The sequence below is a fragment of the Corapipo altera genome, unplaced genomic scaffold (genome assembly GCF_003945725.1).
Source record: "Corapipo altera isolate COAL_440 unplaced genomic scaffold, ASM394572v1 1, whole genome shotgun sequence".
Taxonomy (NCBI): Eukaryota; Metazoa; Chordata; class Aves; order Passeriformes; family Pipridae; genus Corapipo; species Corapipo altera.
Window position 1 is genome coordinate 43,251,337 of NW_020884873.1, and position 16,560 is coordinate 43,267,896.

The 16,560-nt window shown below is 37.2% G+C and overlaps 1 protein-coding gene across 1 annotated transcript in view; it reads left to right on the forward strand.

Moving 5' to 3' along the window:
* The first annotated feature begins 2,374 nt into the window (after positions 1–2,374).
* The window catches only part of CFTR (cystic fibrosis transmembrane conductance regulator), a 75,806-nt gene continuing 61,620 nt past the window's right edge, over positions 2,375–16,560 (forward strand). The window contains exons 1-6 of the mRNA XM_027656860.1: positions 2,375–2,397; positions 6,796–6,906; positions 8,134–8,245; positions 13,349–13,564; positions 14,478–14,567; positions 15,937–16,100. Of these exons, the coding sequence (XP_027512661.1) occupies positions 2,375–2,397; positions 6,796–6,906; positions 8,134–8,245; positions 13,349–13,564; positions 14,478–14,567; positions 15,937–16,100 (716 nt within the window). The remainder of the gene's footprint in view (positions 2,398–6,795; positions 6,907–8,133; positions 8,246–13,348; positions 13,565–14,477; positions 14,568–15,936; positions 16,101–16,560) is intronic.

The window sequence follows — 16,560 nt, forward strand, 5'->3', positions numbered from 1 at the left end:
TACTTTGAAATAACATTGTTTTTCCGTTGAAACCAGAATCCTCCTGCCTGTCAGATATGGCTAAACATTCTTCCTTCAGGAGAGGGTAGGCAGGAGCGGGGAACGATCCTGAAAGGCAGTGGTTGGGGTGGCCTGCTGCAATACTAAAATCTTGACTCCATGGGCAAGATTATCTCTTAGGAGAAAATCCTAAGTGACAGCTGGGAAAGGTAATTGGTTTCAGGTGTATTCCCATGTTTTAATGTTGATATTTATCTTTTTAAATTTTTTTTTTCAACTTTTAAAATAAAGGATGTGAACCTTTGTTGTATTGGACTCAGTCTGATATCTCACTTTAACTGGTTTCACCTTAACTCAGTTTAAGGTTAATCTGTAAATTCTGGAATACCTTTATTTCTCTGGCAGTAATAAATACAAAGAAAACAAAATCACAAAGCCCCTACAGTGTTGCTGTGCTGAAAGCCCAAGACTGTTTTGAAAATCAAAAGATATGAAGCATTTTCTCATTAACTTGCAAGGATCATGCTGAGGAGTAGCAGCATCAAATCCCAGGAAACAGAGAAAATGGCGAAGAGCAAGTAATAAGAGAAGCAGCACCTAATTCAGGATTAATTCCATATTACTGTAATGGCACTTTATATTTTTGATACTTGGTATTAAAATAAAAATAAAATAAATTACAAATGTGTTCACATGTTCGTGAAGGCATTTATACCTGACCACTTAATAGTCATTGGGCTTGGAACAAACTACATGTTTAAAAAGGGCAGCTAATGTGCAACTGTATGTTATTATGAAATGTTTCTAAAAAATGCATGGTTAAGACAGTGAAGAGCGAAATTGGATGAAATTTGTTGCTATCACATTAGTGATACATTTGGGAGATTTTAAAATTCAATTAAATCATGAATAGCACTGCTCTGCAACAATTTTGCTGATGCAAACTTTCTGTAAGGTTCCTTGTTCTTTCAAAGACTGGGAGAAAGTAATCTCTTTTTCTTGCTATGGGATATATAATGGAGCAAAAAAGTGAAGATGAAGAAACATCTTCTCCTAGCTAGTCTAACTGTAAGTATATGCTGAAACAGCCTTGCAAACCCTGTTCATAGCAGATCATCACCACTATGTTATTTTGCTAGCTTTGCTAAAGAAATATTTGAAGCATATCTTACACTTTAGTATCTAAAGAATTGACAGATTTTAATATAATTAATGTATTCTGTCCTTCAGTCTCGCACAATTTAACCCCTAATGTGTTTTGTTTTCACTCAAAAATGGCTCTCAATACTGCAAACTGAAATACTATGACTACCTTCATCATTGTAAGGAAAAAGTATTGAATTTCTGCTAAAAAGCATTTACAGATAAGATAGCTTGAATAAGTGTCACTTCACAAAAAACTGAGCAGAAAAAGCAAGCCTTCCCCAGGAATTGCCATGGAGTAATCCTAATTAAGATTTGCTATTGAAATCCTGGGGTTTCAGCAGAACATTGATTATTCTTAAAATGGTGCTGCTCACAGCTAGTGACAGAGTCGATAACACTGCAGCTAAATACTTTCTATGTCAAATAACACCTTATGGGGAGAAATTGTTTATTAGTGAAGAAATTAAAATCTTAATTTTTTTGATCTGGGGGAAAACAACAAAAAGCAGAAATCAGTCAAGTCTGCATTTACCTTCCATTGTTGAAGCCCTGCAGTTATTATGTTTAAATATTAAGCTGTGTTGCATTTGTTTGTTTTTAAAGGAGAAAATGCTAAAGTCTTAATATAGTTCTCAGAATATCTGACATGCTGTTTCGGTAGGTCACTGTTCAAAACAAAATAACTGCAACCCTACACTGTTGAGGGTAACCAAGGAGCAGGAATAAGGCTGTGCTCCATGGATGCACTGACTTGTCCCATCTGTTAGCAAGGATCACCCAGATCAGCCTTTACAGTTGTGTTGCAGGATGCTCAGAGAAGACAGCTGGTGGTACAGACACTGTTCTGGAGAAGGAGTTTTGAATGTAGTAGAGCTGACACCTCGAGTATAAAGTAAACAATTTATAATTTGCTGCTGCCAGAGTGATGCGTATCTTTTGGGAGAGAAGGGAAGTGCAAAGCCTCTGACAGAGTCCGGTCTGGTTTGACCCTTTGGGAATGTCTGAGATCTACATGGTACCTCAGCCTTTTCCTGCAGGTGGTAGAAATTCATGGCTTTACAAACACCTTGTAAAACTTAGGCTTCAAAGCATCATAATAATGGCTTGTTTATGTTCCCTGCTCCACCTCCCCTTAACTGTTAGGAGGAAGGATAAGATAAAGCCAGAGGCACATTTCTTGCCCTCTCCATTGAGATTTAGGTCCAGTTCCTTAGGAGCTGCAGGCACTATGCCTAACTATATTGTGCACAGGTAAATGGGAGTGAAACCATGGCCGCCTTTGTGCTGCTCAGTAGATGTTGCTGTGTTGTGCACAGGACACCCGTTGAAATGGTACCAATCTGATCAGTGACCCTTGGAGGAGAGCTGCTCTGTTTTGCAGGTCTTAGATAGCTTAGCCTCACTGTTCTGTCACTGTCTCAATGCCCTGTGCTTCTTGATTTGAAGAGCCTGATGGAGCTAGGGTATTCCTGGGGCTGGGAGGAAGATCTGGGTAGTTGGCTTAGCAACACAGATGCTCATTCTCTCCTCAGGGACACGCAAAGCAGCCTTAAGGGAGAGTCAAATCCTACTGACAAGTTGTCTGTGTTAATACTCTCTGGAAAGCCAAAGACATCTGTCCTATAGATACAATTTGCTTGAATGGGATGAGTCTGAACATGCTCGAGAAAGCAATAGCTGTAGTAAGAAATGTTACGTATTGCTAAGGTGAACGACAAAGAAATGATCAATAGAAATCTACCAAACAATATGTTAGGTATTTGATATTTACATATCAAACTTATAAGGTATTTTTTGCTACAGGCAGTAAATAATAGAGGTGGAACTTGTTTTCCTTCTCTTCTTCTTTTCTATTGTACATCCTTGAAACTTGTCCCCTGCTGGGTTTCATGTATGTGTACCCATAATAACATTCCTAGTTAGTGGCAAAACTGACAGCACTACAGGTTTTTCAGTAAAAGAGTTCATTAGATACCAGCCAGTAATCCACTGGTATTTGCTAACGTAATGCTGTAAAGCCAATCTGTTTCCCTTTCCTCTTGCTCACTTCTTTTCACGAGAAAATTCTCGTTCTCAGCAACCACAAGAAAAAACTCAGCATTACACTGACAAATTGTTTCCATTCAGCCCAAAAATAGAAAAGGCATGTTTGTTGACAAACTCTGACTGAGCTGTGTCACCTGGTATTGAAAAAAACATGCATAACTAGAGATTATATTGTCAGTTAAAATAAATCTGTAGTCATTTTGCATTTCAAAACTTTGCAACGAAACTGGATCATAATGGCAATCTGAATGCTACTGGAACCTGGAAAAAAGGTTGGTTTTATGAAATATTTAAGTATTTTAGGTCTAGTATATTCCTTTTAATAAAATACATACTGTCTCCCACGGTTCTTGACAGCACAGTGCAAGCAACTGTTGAAAATCTACTTTGAGACAAACATCACGTGTCAGACCAGCTCCTCCCACGATTACCACTCCAACCTGAAGCCACTTGGCACAGTGCACAAATTGGCCAGATCTAGTTAGGGTGGGACTTTCTGAGCAAAGCCAGGGCAGCTGGGAGATGAACCTCTCTGTGCAAGCCCTGCCAGCAGCCTGCAGTAAGAACCTGGCTAGAGACTAGCAGGTCCCCAGGGAAGATGTCAGCACTGCTCCTTTAGCTGGCTGGAGGAGTTTATTCACCATAGGTGCAGCTACCCTGATGAGAAGTGACATGAGAATGAGGACTACACTCTTTGGTCTGTACCGAAGGCTTGGGAGAGGAAGGTGGTTTTGGGACCACATAGTTTCAGTGGCGATGATAAGTGCACCTAGTTAAGGACAGAGTAAAACAAGAGACATTTCTAGGCTACAGTAGATTACTAAGCATGCTGCCTTCCCTGAATGCCAATACAGCCACTCTGCTCTAAATGCAGTCACATTTTGTTACTTCAGACAGTGGCAAAATGCCAGGGTAGGTGCTAATCAAAACTATAAATAAAATCAAATGTGTGGAGGGAAACAGTGCAATTGAAAATGTTTTCCCAAAACATACTAAGTCTGAAATTGTAAAATCTTTTATCAAGTTGGGAATTGCTTATTGCAGTCTCAAAGCATTATTAACAAGCTCAGCAAGGTTATTACCTAGCTATGGTACTGGGAATTAAAGTTGCTTAGGAAGCAGTGGTACTTACTTGCATTAGCTCCAGTAGTCATTTTGTGTCCCATAACTTGTATTCATTCTATCATTGCCAGAATATCTGCCTATACAGAACTTTTGGTGAAGGCAGTCTACAAGAGTTTCTGTTCCTGAAGGACAAGGGTTGACCAATTCTCTACAAGATGTGCACAAAGCCAATAGCAGCTAGTTCTTTCTCATCAGGAGCTGACAAAATACAAATCAATACCTGATTTATCATTTGCAGTGGCCATGAAAGACTTTCACACAACAGTTATTTTAAATTCAATGGTTTTCTTCTAATCCATCTTATTACATCCCTGAAAACATTGGCTTCTGTTTCCAGTAGAAGTAAAATTTATAGATGTTTTACCAATGATTATCTGAAGTTGACTCTCCTAGCTGTGTTCTTGAAACATACCCTGAATCGTGTTTTATTTCTCAGCTACAGGGGTGTCAAAGATTGAGCTAAAAACCATGGGATTCACCTGAAACCATAGTGTTACTGCAGAAATGAAGGAAAATCTTCTAGTTTATTAGAACACCTTCTCTTTGCAGTGAGTGTGATGTAACTGTGCACTTGGGAAATCTCTTTGTGCCTTACTGAATTATGGGGATTATAGACTGGTGCTTATGCAATTAATAATTTCATTAAAGTAAATGTTAGAGTGTACAAGTGCATGCACACAGTTGCACACAATCTTCCACTGTTGTGCTACACTACTTGTGTAGTGTTTAATGATTTTCTTTTACCTTTGTATCAACTTCTTTGCAAATTCAGAGGCTGCAATTGAGAATGTGGATTACTTTGTGTGTCTGACACATGTTCTTACAGGCATACAGGTACGCATATCCAATAAGCTGTTTGTATTTTCTAAGTGACTGTGGGAAACATTATTGCATTTATTTTGCCATTTTAAACTGTTTTTTATAAAGAAAAAGCAAATTTTGAAATGACTGAGGTTTTGCAGAACTTTTATCATAATCATAAATCATATGGGGGTTTTTATAAACTATTTACATGTGGAAGCATGACAGCAATCGACCACAAACTACTTTTCCTGCAGGCATTTCACTTTTTTAAGGAAATATTTTTTATCAATGGCAGTAAAGCAGAAACTTGAGTAGTTTCAAAATAGACCATTAGTTCTTACAGATCCTTGCTTATGTTTTGTTTTAGTCCTTTCAAAAAGATTTCCGAACAGAATCTGCTACACAATTTTGTACAAGTTGGCACTTGGGGATTAATAGGCCTTTCCGAAGCTGAATTGTTTTATAAAATTAGTCAAGGCTTCTAAAGTTTTTTTCTACAGAGTGGCTTTTTCTGCTTTGTTTTAATTTAACATGCTCTTTAAATTGGTATTAAATTTTTAATTCAACATGGTCTTTAAATCGGTATTAAATTTCTTAACATGACATTTGAAAAAACAAATGTGAAATGTGTGCATATGATGGACAAATAAAAATCTTATGCGGAAGCCTGTGAAAGACCTTCTTTGTTGTTAAGTGCATACTACAGTGTAGGTAGTCAAAGGAACCCCTATAGAATCATAGAATGGTTTGGATTGGAAAGGACCTTAAAGATTATTTAGTTCCAACCCCCCTGCCACGGGTAGGAACACCTTCCACTAGACCAGATTGCTCAAAGTCCCATCCAACTTGGCCTTGATCACTTTCAGGAATGGGACATTCACAGCTTCTTTGGGCAGCCTGTTCCAGTGTCTGGCCACTCTCACAGTAAACAGTTTCTTCCTAATGTCTAATCTAAACCTACTCTCTGTTTAAAGCCATTCCACCTTGTCCTATCACTACATGCTTTTGTAAAAAGTCCCTCTCCAGCTCTTTTGTAGGCCTCCTTTAGGTACAAGAAGGCTGCTATAAAATCTTCCCGCAGCCTTCTCTTCTCCATGTTGAATAATCCCAATTCTGTCAGGCTTTCTTTATTGGAGAGGTGCTCCATTCCTCTAATCATCTTCGTGGCCTCCTCTGGATTTGCTCCAGCAGGTTCATGTCCTTCCTGTGCCGAGGACCTCAGGGCTATCCAAAGTACTCCAGGTGGGGTCTCATGAGAGCGGAGTAGATAGGAATGAAACCTACACATGCAGTTTAGTAATAGTTCTGATTTATTATTCATTTATATGGACATAGCACATAGCATATTTGGAAATACAGTACAAAGATCTCAATCCCTTTTTCATTTGTCTGCTACTGAATCAGTAGGAAGTTTGGGCTGTGATTCCACCCCAAAACTTATAAAATGCAAGTTTCACTATTCTTCTTTTAATTTTATATTTGTAATATAGTTTTGTAAATATAATACAGAGTTGCACTGTATTATGTCATGTATGTGTGTGTATGTGTGTGCATGTGCACATAGACATACTTGGATACTGTGAACAGAGTATTAAGTGTGAGACAAAGCAGCTCCAGGATTAACCTCAGAAACTGGTGATTTTTTTTTAAATTTTTATTTTTATTTCTGATTAGATGGACAAAACCAATTTTGAAAAAGGGTTACAGACGACGTTTGGAGCTGTCAGATATTTATCAAATCCCTTCTGCAGACTCTGCTGATAATCTTTCTGAAAAACTAGAAAGGTAAGAAAGATTCATGATTTAAGTTTGTTTCAGGAATCACACTGCAATTTTCATAAAAAAGCTGTTGGATGACATGTTTAAGTAGCATTGGGTGCAAGTTGGTTGCACACAGTTGTACTTTGGAGATGACTGGGTTCCCAGGTGAAGATGTACCACCTAGATGCTCTAAATTACTATATACAGCTACCCGTGACATCTGTCCATTGATGAGAAGAGGCCAGACTCACAGTTTCAATGTTAGTTCCCCTTTCTGCTGTTCTTTCTTCACAAAATAACCTCGTAAAACCTTGGTTTATTTTTTCTTCAACTAAATAACATTCTTATTTTTCTTTGATACCACTGTTGAAAGACTAAGTGTTTCTGCAGAAATCATACCCTGACTTTCCTCATTTAGGTTTCCACTCTTCTTTACCCTATTTCAGTGGGTTCTAATTCATAAACTGTGCTGCACTTGTGACTAACTCTTACAATACAAGTGCCTAAATGCATTCCCTCTCCCCCAGCTTCTGGTGTAGTTTTCCCTGGTGTTCTGGGGCAGCTCATGTCTGCATAGTGCCAATCCAATTAAACTTAGTTGCAGTTTAGCATAAGTATTCAAAACTGGTGGAATATGTTGAGAACACTGGTATGCTTAAAGCATTTTGATAGTTTATAAATGGAATATTTTGGTTATTTAATATTCTGTTGCAAAATGGAGAAAAGAGCTAAGGAAATTCTCAGGAGTACTTTAATCTGTGAGCTTAATTTTGACTCTGCTCTCTGAGCATCATTACTTCTGATCAGTAATTTATTATTCAATAGAAAGTTATTGTCCCAGCAACACGAGTTAAAAATAGTACTGTGCAGTAGAAAAGTCACATTTTTGATGCTTTGTTGGTGCTTTCTTTTTTGCAGACTGGAAGAGTTCCAAAACATTTATTTGCCTATTATTGTGCTTTGGTTTTAAGTACAGCAGGTTTCTTTAAAACATACAATGTAACCTTTTAATGAATTAATTCCCTGCAGGGTGATGGATGACCAAGTATTTAAAACTGCCAAATATATGGCTGAACTAGGTTTGAACTTTTATTGATCAATGAAGGCCAGGTCTTTGTGGTCTCTGCAAAGCTTTCTTTCATTAGCCACCTTAGCTAAATCTCCTTGGATATAGTTGGGTAAATTGAAGTATGTCAGACTCATACACCCATGTATTTGCTCGCACAACTTGTTTTTTTGGTTCCTTTTCAGAGAGTGGGACAGAGAGCTGGCAACTTCAAAGAAGAAACCCAAACTCATTAATGCTCTTCGACGATGCTTTTTCTGGAAATTTATGTTCTATGGAATAATGTTGTATTTAGGGGTAAGGTTTGTTCTCCTTTTCAGTGAACTTTTAGTGTTCCTTAAGTAGACCCAAGTCTTAGAGACTGCTAAGTTAATACAGAGTCTTTTCAATAGCTACAGATCTTTACTCTGTGGATTGATTACAAAGGTTATAAATATAGAGATATACTCACGGGCTTTCATTAAAAAATATTTTCTGATAATATCTTTTAAACATTCATATTATTAATTTTAAAATGTTTCTAATGCTGGCATATGCTTCTCTAAGTACGGGTAGAGCACCTGAATTTTTGTATCACTGCTGAACTAAAGTACTTGTGTTCTCATGTTATGGTTTTTAAGAAGATTCTAAAGAATTTTCTACCTTACACTGAAACAAATTACCATGCAATTTTACATGATTCAGTCAATTTTTTCAAAGTGTCTAGCACACACATTCATGGTTAAATGCTTTATTGAGGTTTACGTATGCAATAAACAAGTTGTCTTCATCAGTGGTAACAATTCTACGTAAACAACTATGTGAAATCATATCATAGAATCTTGGTGCTATCAGTGCTCCAAAGTGTGTGATCAGGAACTTGATGTAAAAGTCTGAACTGATTATGTTTATCACCTTTTGAACACATTAGGTAGGATTAACCTGACTTACCAAATACCACCTGTTGGTTTGACAATCCTATCACTGGGGTTAGGAGCTGTGAAAATAGTTTATTACCAAAGTTGTCTCACTAGGTGTGTTGTGTAGCCAGACTGTAAATCTGAACATTGCAATTAACCAATATGCATATTAAACATCCATGTTATTTTCAAGTTTCTTTGATTTAATAGTAAAGAAGAGAACATATCACCTCTGTAAGGAGGGGCAGGTAGCTTGTGGGGATTAAAAGGATGTTGTGAGGTTATGTAGGGAGAAAAATAGAAGGGCCAAAGCCAAACTGGAACTTAATTTGGCCACTGCAGTTAAAGACAACAAAAAAAGTTTCTATAAATACTTTGGCAGCAAAAGGAGGGCTAAGGAGAGTCTTCATCCTTTGCTGAATGCAAAGGTTAGCATAGTATCAGGGGATACACTTTAGGTACTGGGCACTAAGTTGTCTTTGTCCAGATAGGGTAGTTCACCCTCTAGGACAGGGCATCTTGCATAATAACCCTTCTTTCTATCCTCTTTCACCTTTTTTTGTCAATTCTTCTCTGTCATGAGACCCTTTATTTGTGGACCCCTGCTTAATCATGTCTTTTTTGGGCTTCTGTGATCTCATAACTGCCTGTAGTTTTAAAATTTTTTTTCTTACCAAGCCAGCAACTCCTTATTCACGATAGATTTGTATTTAAAAAAAATCCCAACAACAAAACTGTTCTCCAAATAGCCTACCATACACTATAATAACTATTTCTGCAGAGTTTACCAACCAAAGCTTTTGCAGTAATGCATTCATTTTAGAAGTTAAGCAGTGTCTGAGGGCTTTTGCAGGCAGTCTTGAGGATAACACTCTTTCCCAAAGTATAGACCATGTGTGTGAGTATGCATACATGTCATTGTGCAGGGTTGATTTCTCCATATGGACAATTTTAATGGAGTGCAGTTTTAGACCAAGTGGAGACAGAACAAGACTGGAGGATATTTGAGTCATGTTTTTTGTTTGGTTGTGAATTGTTTTTTTTTTATTTTTTTAAGAAATCACAGATATGTGCAATTAAACACATAGTAAAAAAATCTACGCCTTTCACAATGAATATGGAAGGATTAATTCAGTTTAAATTCTTGATTCTATTATCATTAGTCTTCATTTTATTGAAAGCTGCTTAATTTTCTTGAAAGAGGAATTATAAGGGAAAAAACTTGCTCCTAAAGCTGCTGGTGTTCTTTTCAAACCCTGCTTGCGGAAATTAATGGGAGCTTTGCCATCAATTTGAATGGGGACAGGATGTTGTGCCGTATTGGCATAGGTGTAACCAAGTTGTATGTTCTTTGAACTTCATTTTCCTTTCAGATCCTCTCTTGTCTAATCTCTGAGCTGTCTTCACGACACCTTTCTTGGAGTGTAGTTTAAACTCTGCTGACATCCCTGCTGTTTGTGCAGTTGTCATTGCAACTGGCACGACAGCTTTGCTCTCATTAGGTCTAGGTTTTTTTCCGTCTCTCCCTTTTCCCTGACACACCATAGGTGATGATGTTATCGCAGGGTGGACACTTATGCTCTGGCCCCCTATAGTACTACGATTCTTCCTCATAAATAGTGTTAAGTTAGGCATATTGAGTTACTGCACTTAATATATCTGCTCCCCTGTTGTTGAAACAGCTTCCATGCTTCACCCCATCAGAAGATGAGTCTTGCAATTTAAAGAAAAGGTGTTATACTGGTGAAACAAAAATCTTTCTTTTTAGCTTTATACCTACTAACCAAATAGGTACTTTGCTGTGAGGATTAGTTTGATTCTACTTGTACTTTTGTCTTATATTCATCCCCATAAAATGTTTATTTCCACTCAAGCACAGCAGCTGCTAACATTAACTTAGAAGTGGTATTAGTATCATATCCCAAAGGACCCTAATGAGGATTTCCTGAAGTTCCTGCATATGGGTCACGGGTGTGAGTGAGGAGTCAGGGAGGGATATGAAAATCCAGAAGCACTTCTTGGGCAGATGCCAAAGCAGAGATGTGCATTATTGTCTTCAAATGCAGAGTGTTTGAACATCTGGGGGATACACGTAACAAAAAAGTCCTTATTGTATAAGAGTAATCATACCAGGTCAGATTAGCATGGTATCCTGTGTCATACTCTCATTTCTCTTCAGATCTTCGCTCTTTTAATTAAGATTTCTGTGAGGGGGACATTTCTGAGTTTCTCAGTGACCTATGATGAATGCAGAGGGAAGAGTAAGGACAAAAGATGGCAAAACATGACTCTTGAAAAGTGAATTTTGTGTTAGGTGCACAAATCCCATTTGTTTTTTTAGGGAGGTTGTTCTTATCGGTTTATCCGTATTTACATCAGTAGATTATTTCAAGTTTACAAGAGGAAAAATGAAAACCAGGTAGTTCTGCTTTGATTTATATGTAGACTAGATAATATCTTTGGTAAGTAAATTGATAAATCTCCATTGTAAACCAGTGGATTTTTATGCCCCATGAGATCGCATATGAGTTGGCTTGTTGCCAGGCACTATTTTACACTTAGTCTGTAAATCACCTTTTTTCCAGCAAGCTAGGAATGTATGCGATACCTTTATAGTCACAACAAACACAGCAGCAGAACATGGCATTTTTACTGGAATAAAAGTAAATACAAAAAAAAAAATCTTGCTATTTTAAGCCTATATAGAAAAGCTTATCTTGGAATCTCTGTACTGCATTGTCCTTGAGAGGTGAATGTTTTGTATTCTGTGAGTTTTGGGGAGTCTTGGTTTGATGCTTTGGGATGCATATGGTCTAAGCACAGCTGCTTGGGTCATGTGTGTTTTAATAAACACTCCTCCCTTTGCCTACTAATAACACTGAAGTCTTTGTCAAAGCTGGTTCCAGATTTACTGCATTTGTATTGGGACAGAGTAGTATTTAATTTGGGAAATCTAGCTCAGGTATGCTGTTTGAGATGTAAAATTTCACCTCTTCTGTGGAAAAAGTGAATGATGAATATCAGCTCCACCAACATTACCATTCAAAAGGGATTACGCTACAGGTTGTAGAAGTATTTGGGATTGCTTTTGTATAAGAGAACAAAAGGAACCCAAAGGAGAAGGAAAAGAAATTAAAGGGAATTTTCCCAATCTATTTATCACAGCAGAACATTAATTACAGCTGAACATTAATTACAGCTGAACTTCACCAGTTCACTTCTCTCTGAGTCTCTGTACAGTGGTCTGTGTAGTTTTCAGCTGGAAGGCAGTACTAGTAACTTTTTGGCAGAATTCAACACAACTGTGTAAAAAAGAATTCAGTTGTGTCGTGTTACTTTGGAAGTATCAGATGCTTTCTGCTGCAACACAACAGAAAGAAGGATAAGGAGACAAGCATAAAAGTTCATAACACTAAGTATTTTTACATTGAACATAACAGTGAAGCAAAGGAGCACATACATGCTTCATATCCTTGTGAAGCTCATGCAGAAGATGAAGCAAAGTGTTAGACCACAGCACAAACAGTGCAGTTCTTGGGAAAGGACTGGGGAAGGAAAGAGGGGGCAAGAGGCAAAGATGGAAAAGGATGAGGTTATAGGAGTGAAAGTATGAGAATGATGGGGCAGAGAGGGAAATGGAAGGCAAAGGTGAGGTAACACTAGTGGAGTTTAATTACAACAGAAAAGGAGACTGAGGACAAATGTAATAGCAGGCTAAAGTAGTCAGGGTTATAGCAAATAATTTGGATGCCTTGCAGTTTGGTGGTTCATACTGCCTCTTTTTCCTGTCCTACTCTGCATCTCTACCGTGCTTCTCATAATAATGTGGGAAGTGCTGGGGCTTCCAGTGCAGGAGGGACGGGTTTCTCTGTGTGATTTTCGTTAAACTTACCTCCACTACTTTTTACTCCCTCTCATCCTGCTTTTGTTACAAACCTGGATGCAGTGTCTAGAGCTGTTGAGGAGGATAATCCAATTATTTATATTTTTATCCTGTAGCTATTTCCATTTACTTTTGGTTTTAGCTATATCCTCATTGTGTTGTTCTGGTGGTGTTCATTTCAGGAGTTCTGAGTCTTCCTGTGTCATCTAAGTCCAGTAAAGTGCAGTGAGAACTGTTCCCTAGGGGCCAAAACAGAGATCCAGCCTGATAAACTGGATTCAGTCATATGATATGGCTAATCCATTATAACTCTGTAAAGTAAATGTGGAAGCTAATCTCAGTTGTCGCTTCTGTAGAAATGATCAAATAAAATTTACAATCTAGATTTGTTTTGGTGGAGTTGCAGGAGCATCATGGATTTAGACAGCAGTGAGTTGTGTGTTCTCATGTGTAATTACTGCAATTTTCTTCGTTTTGCACAGCAAACAGGCCTGACTTCTTTATTTAAGATATTAGGCTGTAAATCTCATTTGGTAGGACTTGAAATTAAAATGTTAGCCATTTTGAAAAAATGAACAAACTGTTGACCAAAATTATTTTTTTCCTTTCTATCTGCAGGAAGTCACCAAATCTGTGCAACCCCTTCTACTGGGAAGAATAATAGCTTCCTATGATCCGGATAATTCTGATGAAAGATCCATAGCCTACTACCTGGGTATTGGCTTGTGCCTTCTCTTCCTCGTGAGAACACTACTTATACACCCTGCTATATTTGGTCTTCATCATATTGGAATGCAAATGAGGATAGCTATGTTTAGCTTGATTTATAAAAAGGTAATTGTTTCATTTACACTCTAAGCCAAACCTCTGTTTATAGCCTGCGTAACTTTTAGACTAGTTTGTTGAAAGATTGATAGCTTTGTTAAGGTAAACAAAGCACATAGAAGAATAACGTGACTGACATCAGTTTCTGACAGCTCTCCATTTCCCAATTCAAAGAACTAAATACTTGTCTACAGCTGGTTTGGCTGAACTCAGCCTCTGTGTGAGTTCAGACTTGCTGGATATGTGGTGAGATGCCTTAATTGTTCTACTACTGTGCTCCTGTTATACATGTATATTGCAAAGGAAGAATAACATGCTGGTGGCCAAAGAATATCTTCAAAAGAGAATTAGAGGTGAATATTTTCAGCGATAAATATAGCATTGAAGGGATTGAGTTTGAATGATACTGTGTGAGATCTCTATAGCATGAAGAATCAATAGACACTGACGCATTATACAGTCACACATAAAAAGATCTAAAAAGGTATTTGGTTTTACCAATGCCAAAAGCAGCTAATTTAAACAAATATGTTAGTTGTTCTAGTATAAAGCTCACTGTGAAAGCATCTTCAAAAATATTTGTCAGGAGGGGCACAGCAGGAGATTTTTGGGGATGCACAACAGCACACAGCATGCATGCTTAATTAAAACTTGTATTTGCATATATATCTATATATATAAAATATTCAACAGAAAGCAAGGACTAAGTCAATAAATCAATATTGTAAAGCAATTTAATGGCTATATTGAATTCAAGTGACATAAATAACAAGTTTAATGAGACTTTCTTCATAGCATAAACAGATAAGTGGATTATTATTTATACTACTGTGCCATTGTTTATCATTTTTATCTGTATTTATTCTGTTTTATGGGGATGAGTTAGATGACCTCTTTTCTGTTGTTTTATTTTCTTTTACAGATCTTAAAACTGTCAAGCAGAGTTCTAGATAAAATAAGTACTGGACAATTGGTCAGTCTTCTTTCTAACAATCTGAACAAATTTGATGAGGTATGTCATTAGTTAATTCACCTGGTGGACCATCAAATACAAATGCAATACTTCAAGCTATTCATGACAAATATTAAGGAAAGAAGGAGCATAAATGATGAATTGCAACTGAGTGCTCATTGTAGTTATAAAATATCTACCCTGTCTTAAGAAAATGCATTGGCACATGGTCATGGAAATGCTCATTCTGATACTTAGAACATGTTTATCTCCTATGCTGATTAGTAGAGGAAATCTAAAACCCACTTATATCATAAAAACATGGTTTTTTGCAGTCGGGTGAGAACCCGCCAGGAAACCTCCATGTTTTACATTGGTTTCATAGAAGTCAGAACTTGCTGATTCAACCCTTCCATCCTATTTCCTGTATGTTTTTACTAAAGTGATCCAGTCTATTCCTGCCTTTGAACAAGCGATGAGGTTCAACTTCATGATGCTACTGTTACTCACTGTCCTAAAAGTGCTTGTTGATTTAAGATTGTGTTAGGAGTCATTCCTAACATATCTGTCTTAGGCAATACTTAGAGTCTCCTGTAAAACTTCTCTTTTGTTAAAGACATAAATTCCTGCTAATGCCTTTAGGAACTGGAAGCTCTATGAAATTCTATTCATAATATGTGTTTAATTGGCCCATTGGAAGTATAAAGTTTGCTTCCCATTAAAGACGTAAGGTCAGAGAGACTGTAGAGTCAAGGCTGGGACTGCAGGGTGTATTTACTTTAAGCAATGTATTCCTATGTAAAGCAATGTCAGCTAGCACTGAATAAGTTGAGACAAATGGTCTATCATTGCAGCAGTGTAGCTGCACTAACACAGACCCCTGTGCAGTCTAACCACAGGACTCAGTCCAAAATCTGAATGTACAGGAATGTGACTGAAGTACACAGCAAACTGTATTGAATTAGTTGTGTTCACACAACAGTCGTCTCTTCACCAAATTAATATTTGCCTTCTATATCAGATTAATGCAGTCTCAGAAGATTCTTATGTGTGTTTTTCTCATCTTACAGCAGTTGAAAAAGCCAGCATTGATACCAAATTCTGTTTACTTTTACAAAGCTCTGATTTTTCCTTGAGCATATATGTAACAAAGAGACAATTGCACACTGAACTTTGCCTTAGAAAAATCAAAGTTTAGGTGTGGAATGTATATTTATTGCTGCATTGTCATAATAATTAACACCCAGAATGCTATGTGCTCAGGATCACAAATCCTCCTTTATAAACTTGTTTTACTACTGGAAATATTTGTACTGTTCTTCACTACATTTTTCAAAGTGTCACTTTAATAGCTTCTTCTTTTTCATATGGTTTTCAGAACACATCTGTAACTCATATTTTTATTATTTTCTGCTGTGGCCTTCCATAGGGTCTTGCTCTGGCTCATTTTGTATGGATTGCACCATTACAAGTGGCACTGCTGATGGGACTGCTCTGGGATATGTTAGAAGCTTCTGCGTTTTCTGGACTGGCTTTTCTAGTAGTCATGGCCTTATTCCAAGCCTGGCTGGGACAAATGATGATGAAATACAGGTGACAAGACTGTTTTAAAGTATTTCAGTATATTTTCCTGGAATAAATTGGTTTTAAGAAGTTATACCACTTGATTAAAGGTCTCTGGTTATGACCTTAAGTAAGAGAGTGTTTTCTGTGTTGGGAAAGTTACAGACAAACCTTTACCTATTTAGCAGCAGGTGTCTAGACTTAACAAAATGAAAAGCAGTAAAAAGTGTTGGAATTAAATTTAGAATTTGTACAATTAAAACTCCTTGTTAGTGACTTGATTTATTCTTTTTAGAATATGTATTTTTGCATTTGTAAAGCAATTTCTGGATTTCTAATAGTTCTTTTTACATTATTCTTAATAATTCTGTTAAAGTAAACATTTTAAGCAGAGGCATATATGGAAGGTGTTTTCGTAAGATATAATGAGATACAACCTAACTATACAGTATGGAAAAGAGGAAGATTGACCTTCTGCCTTTTTACTTTC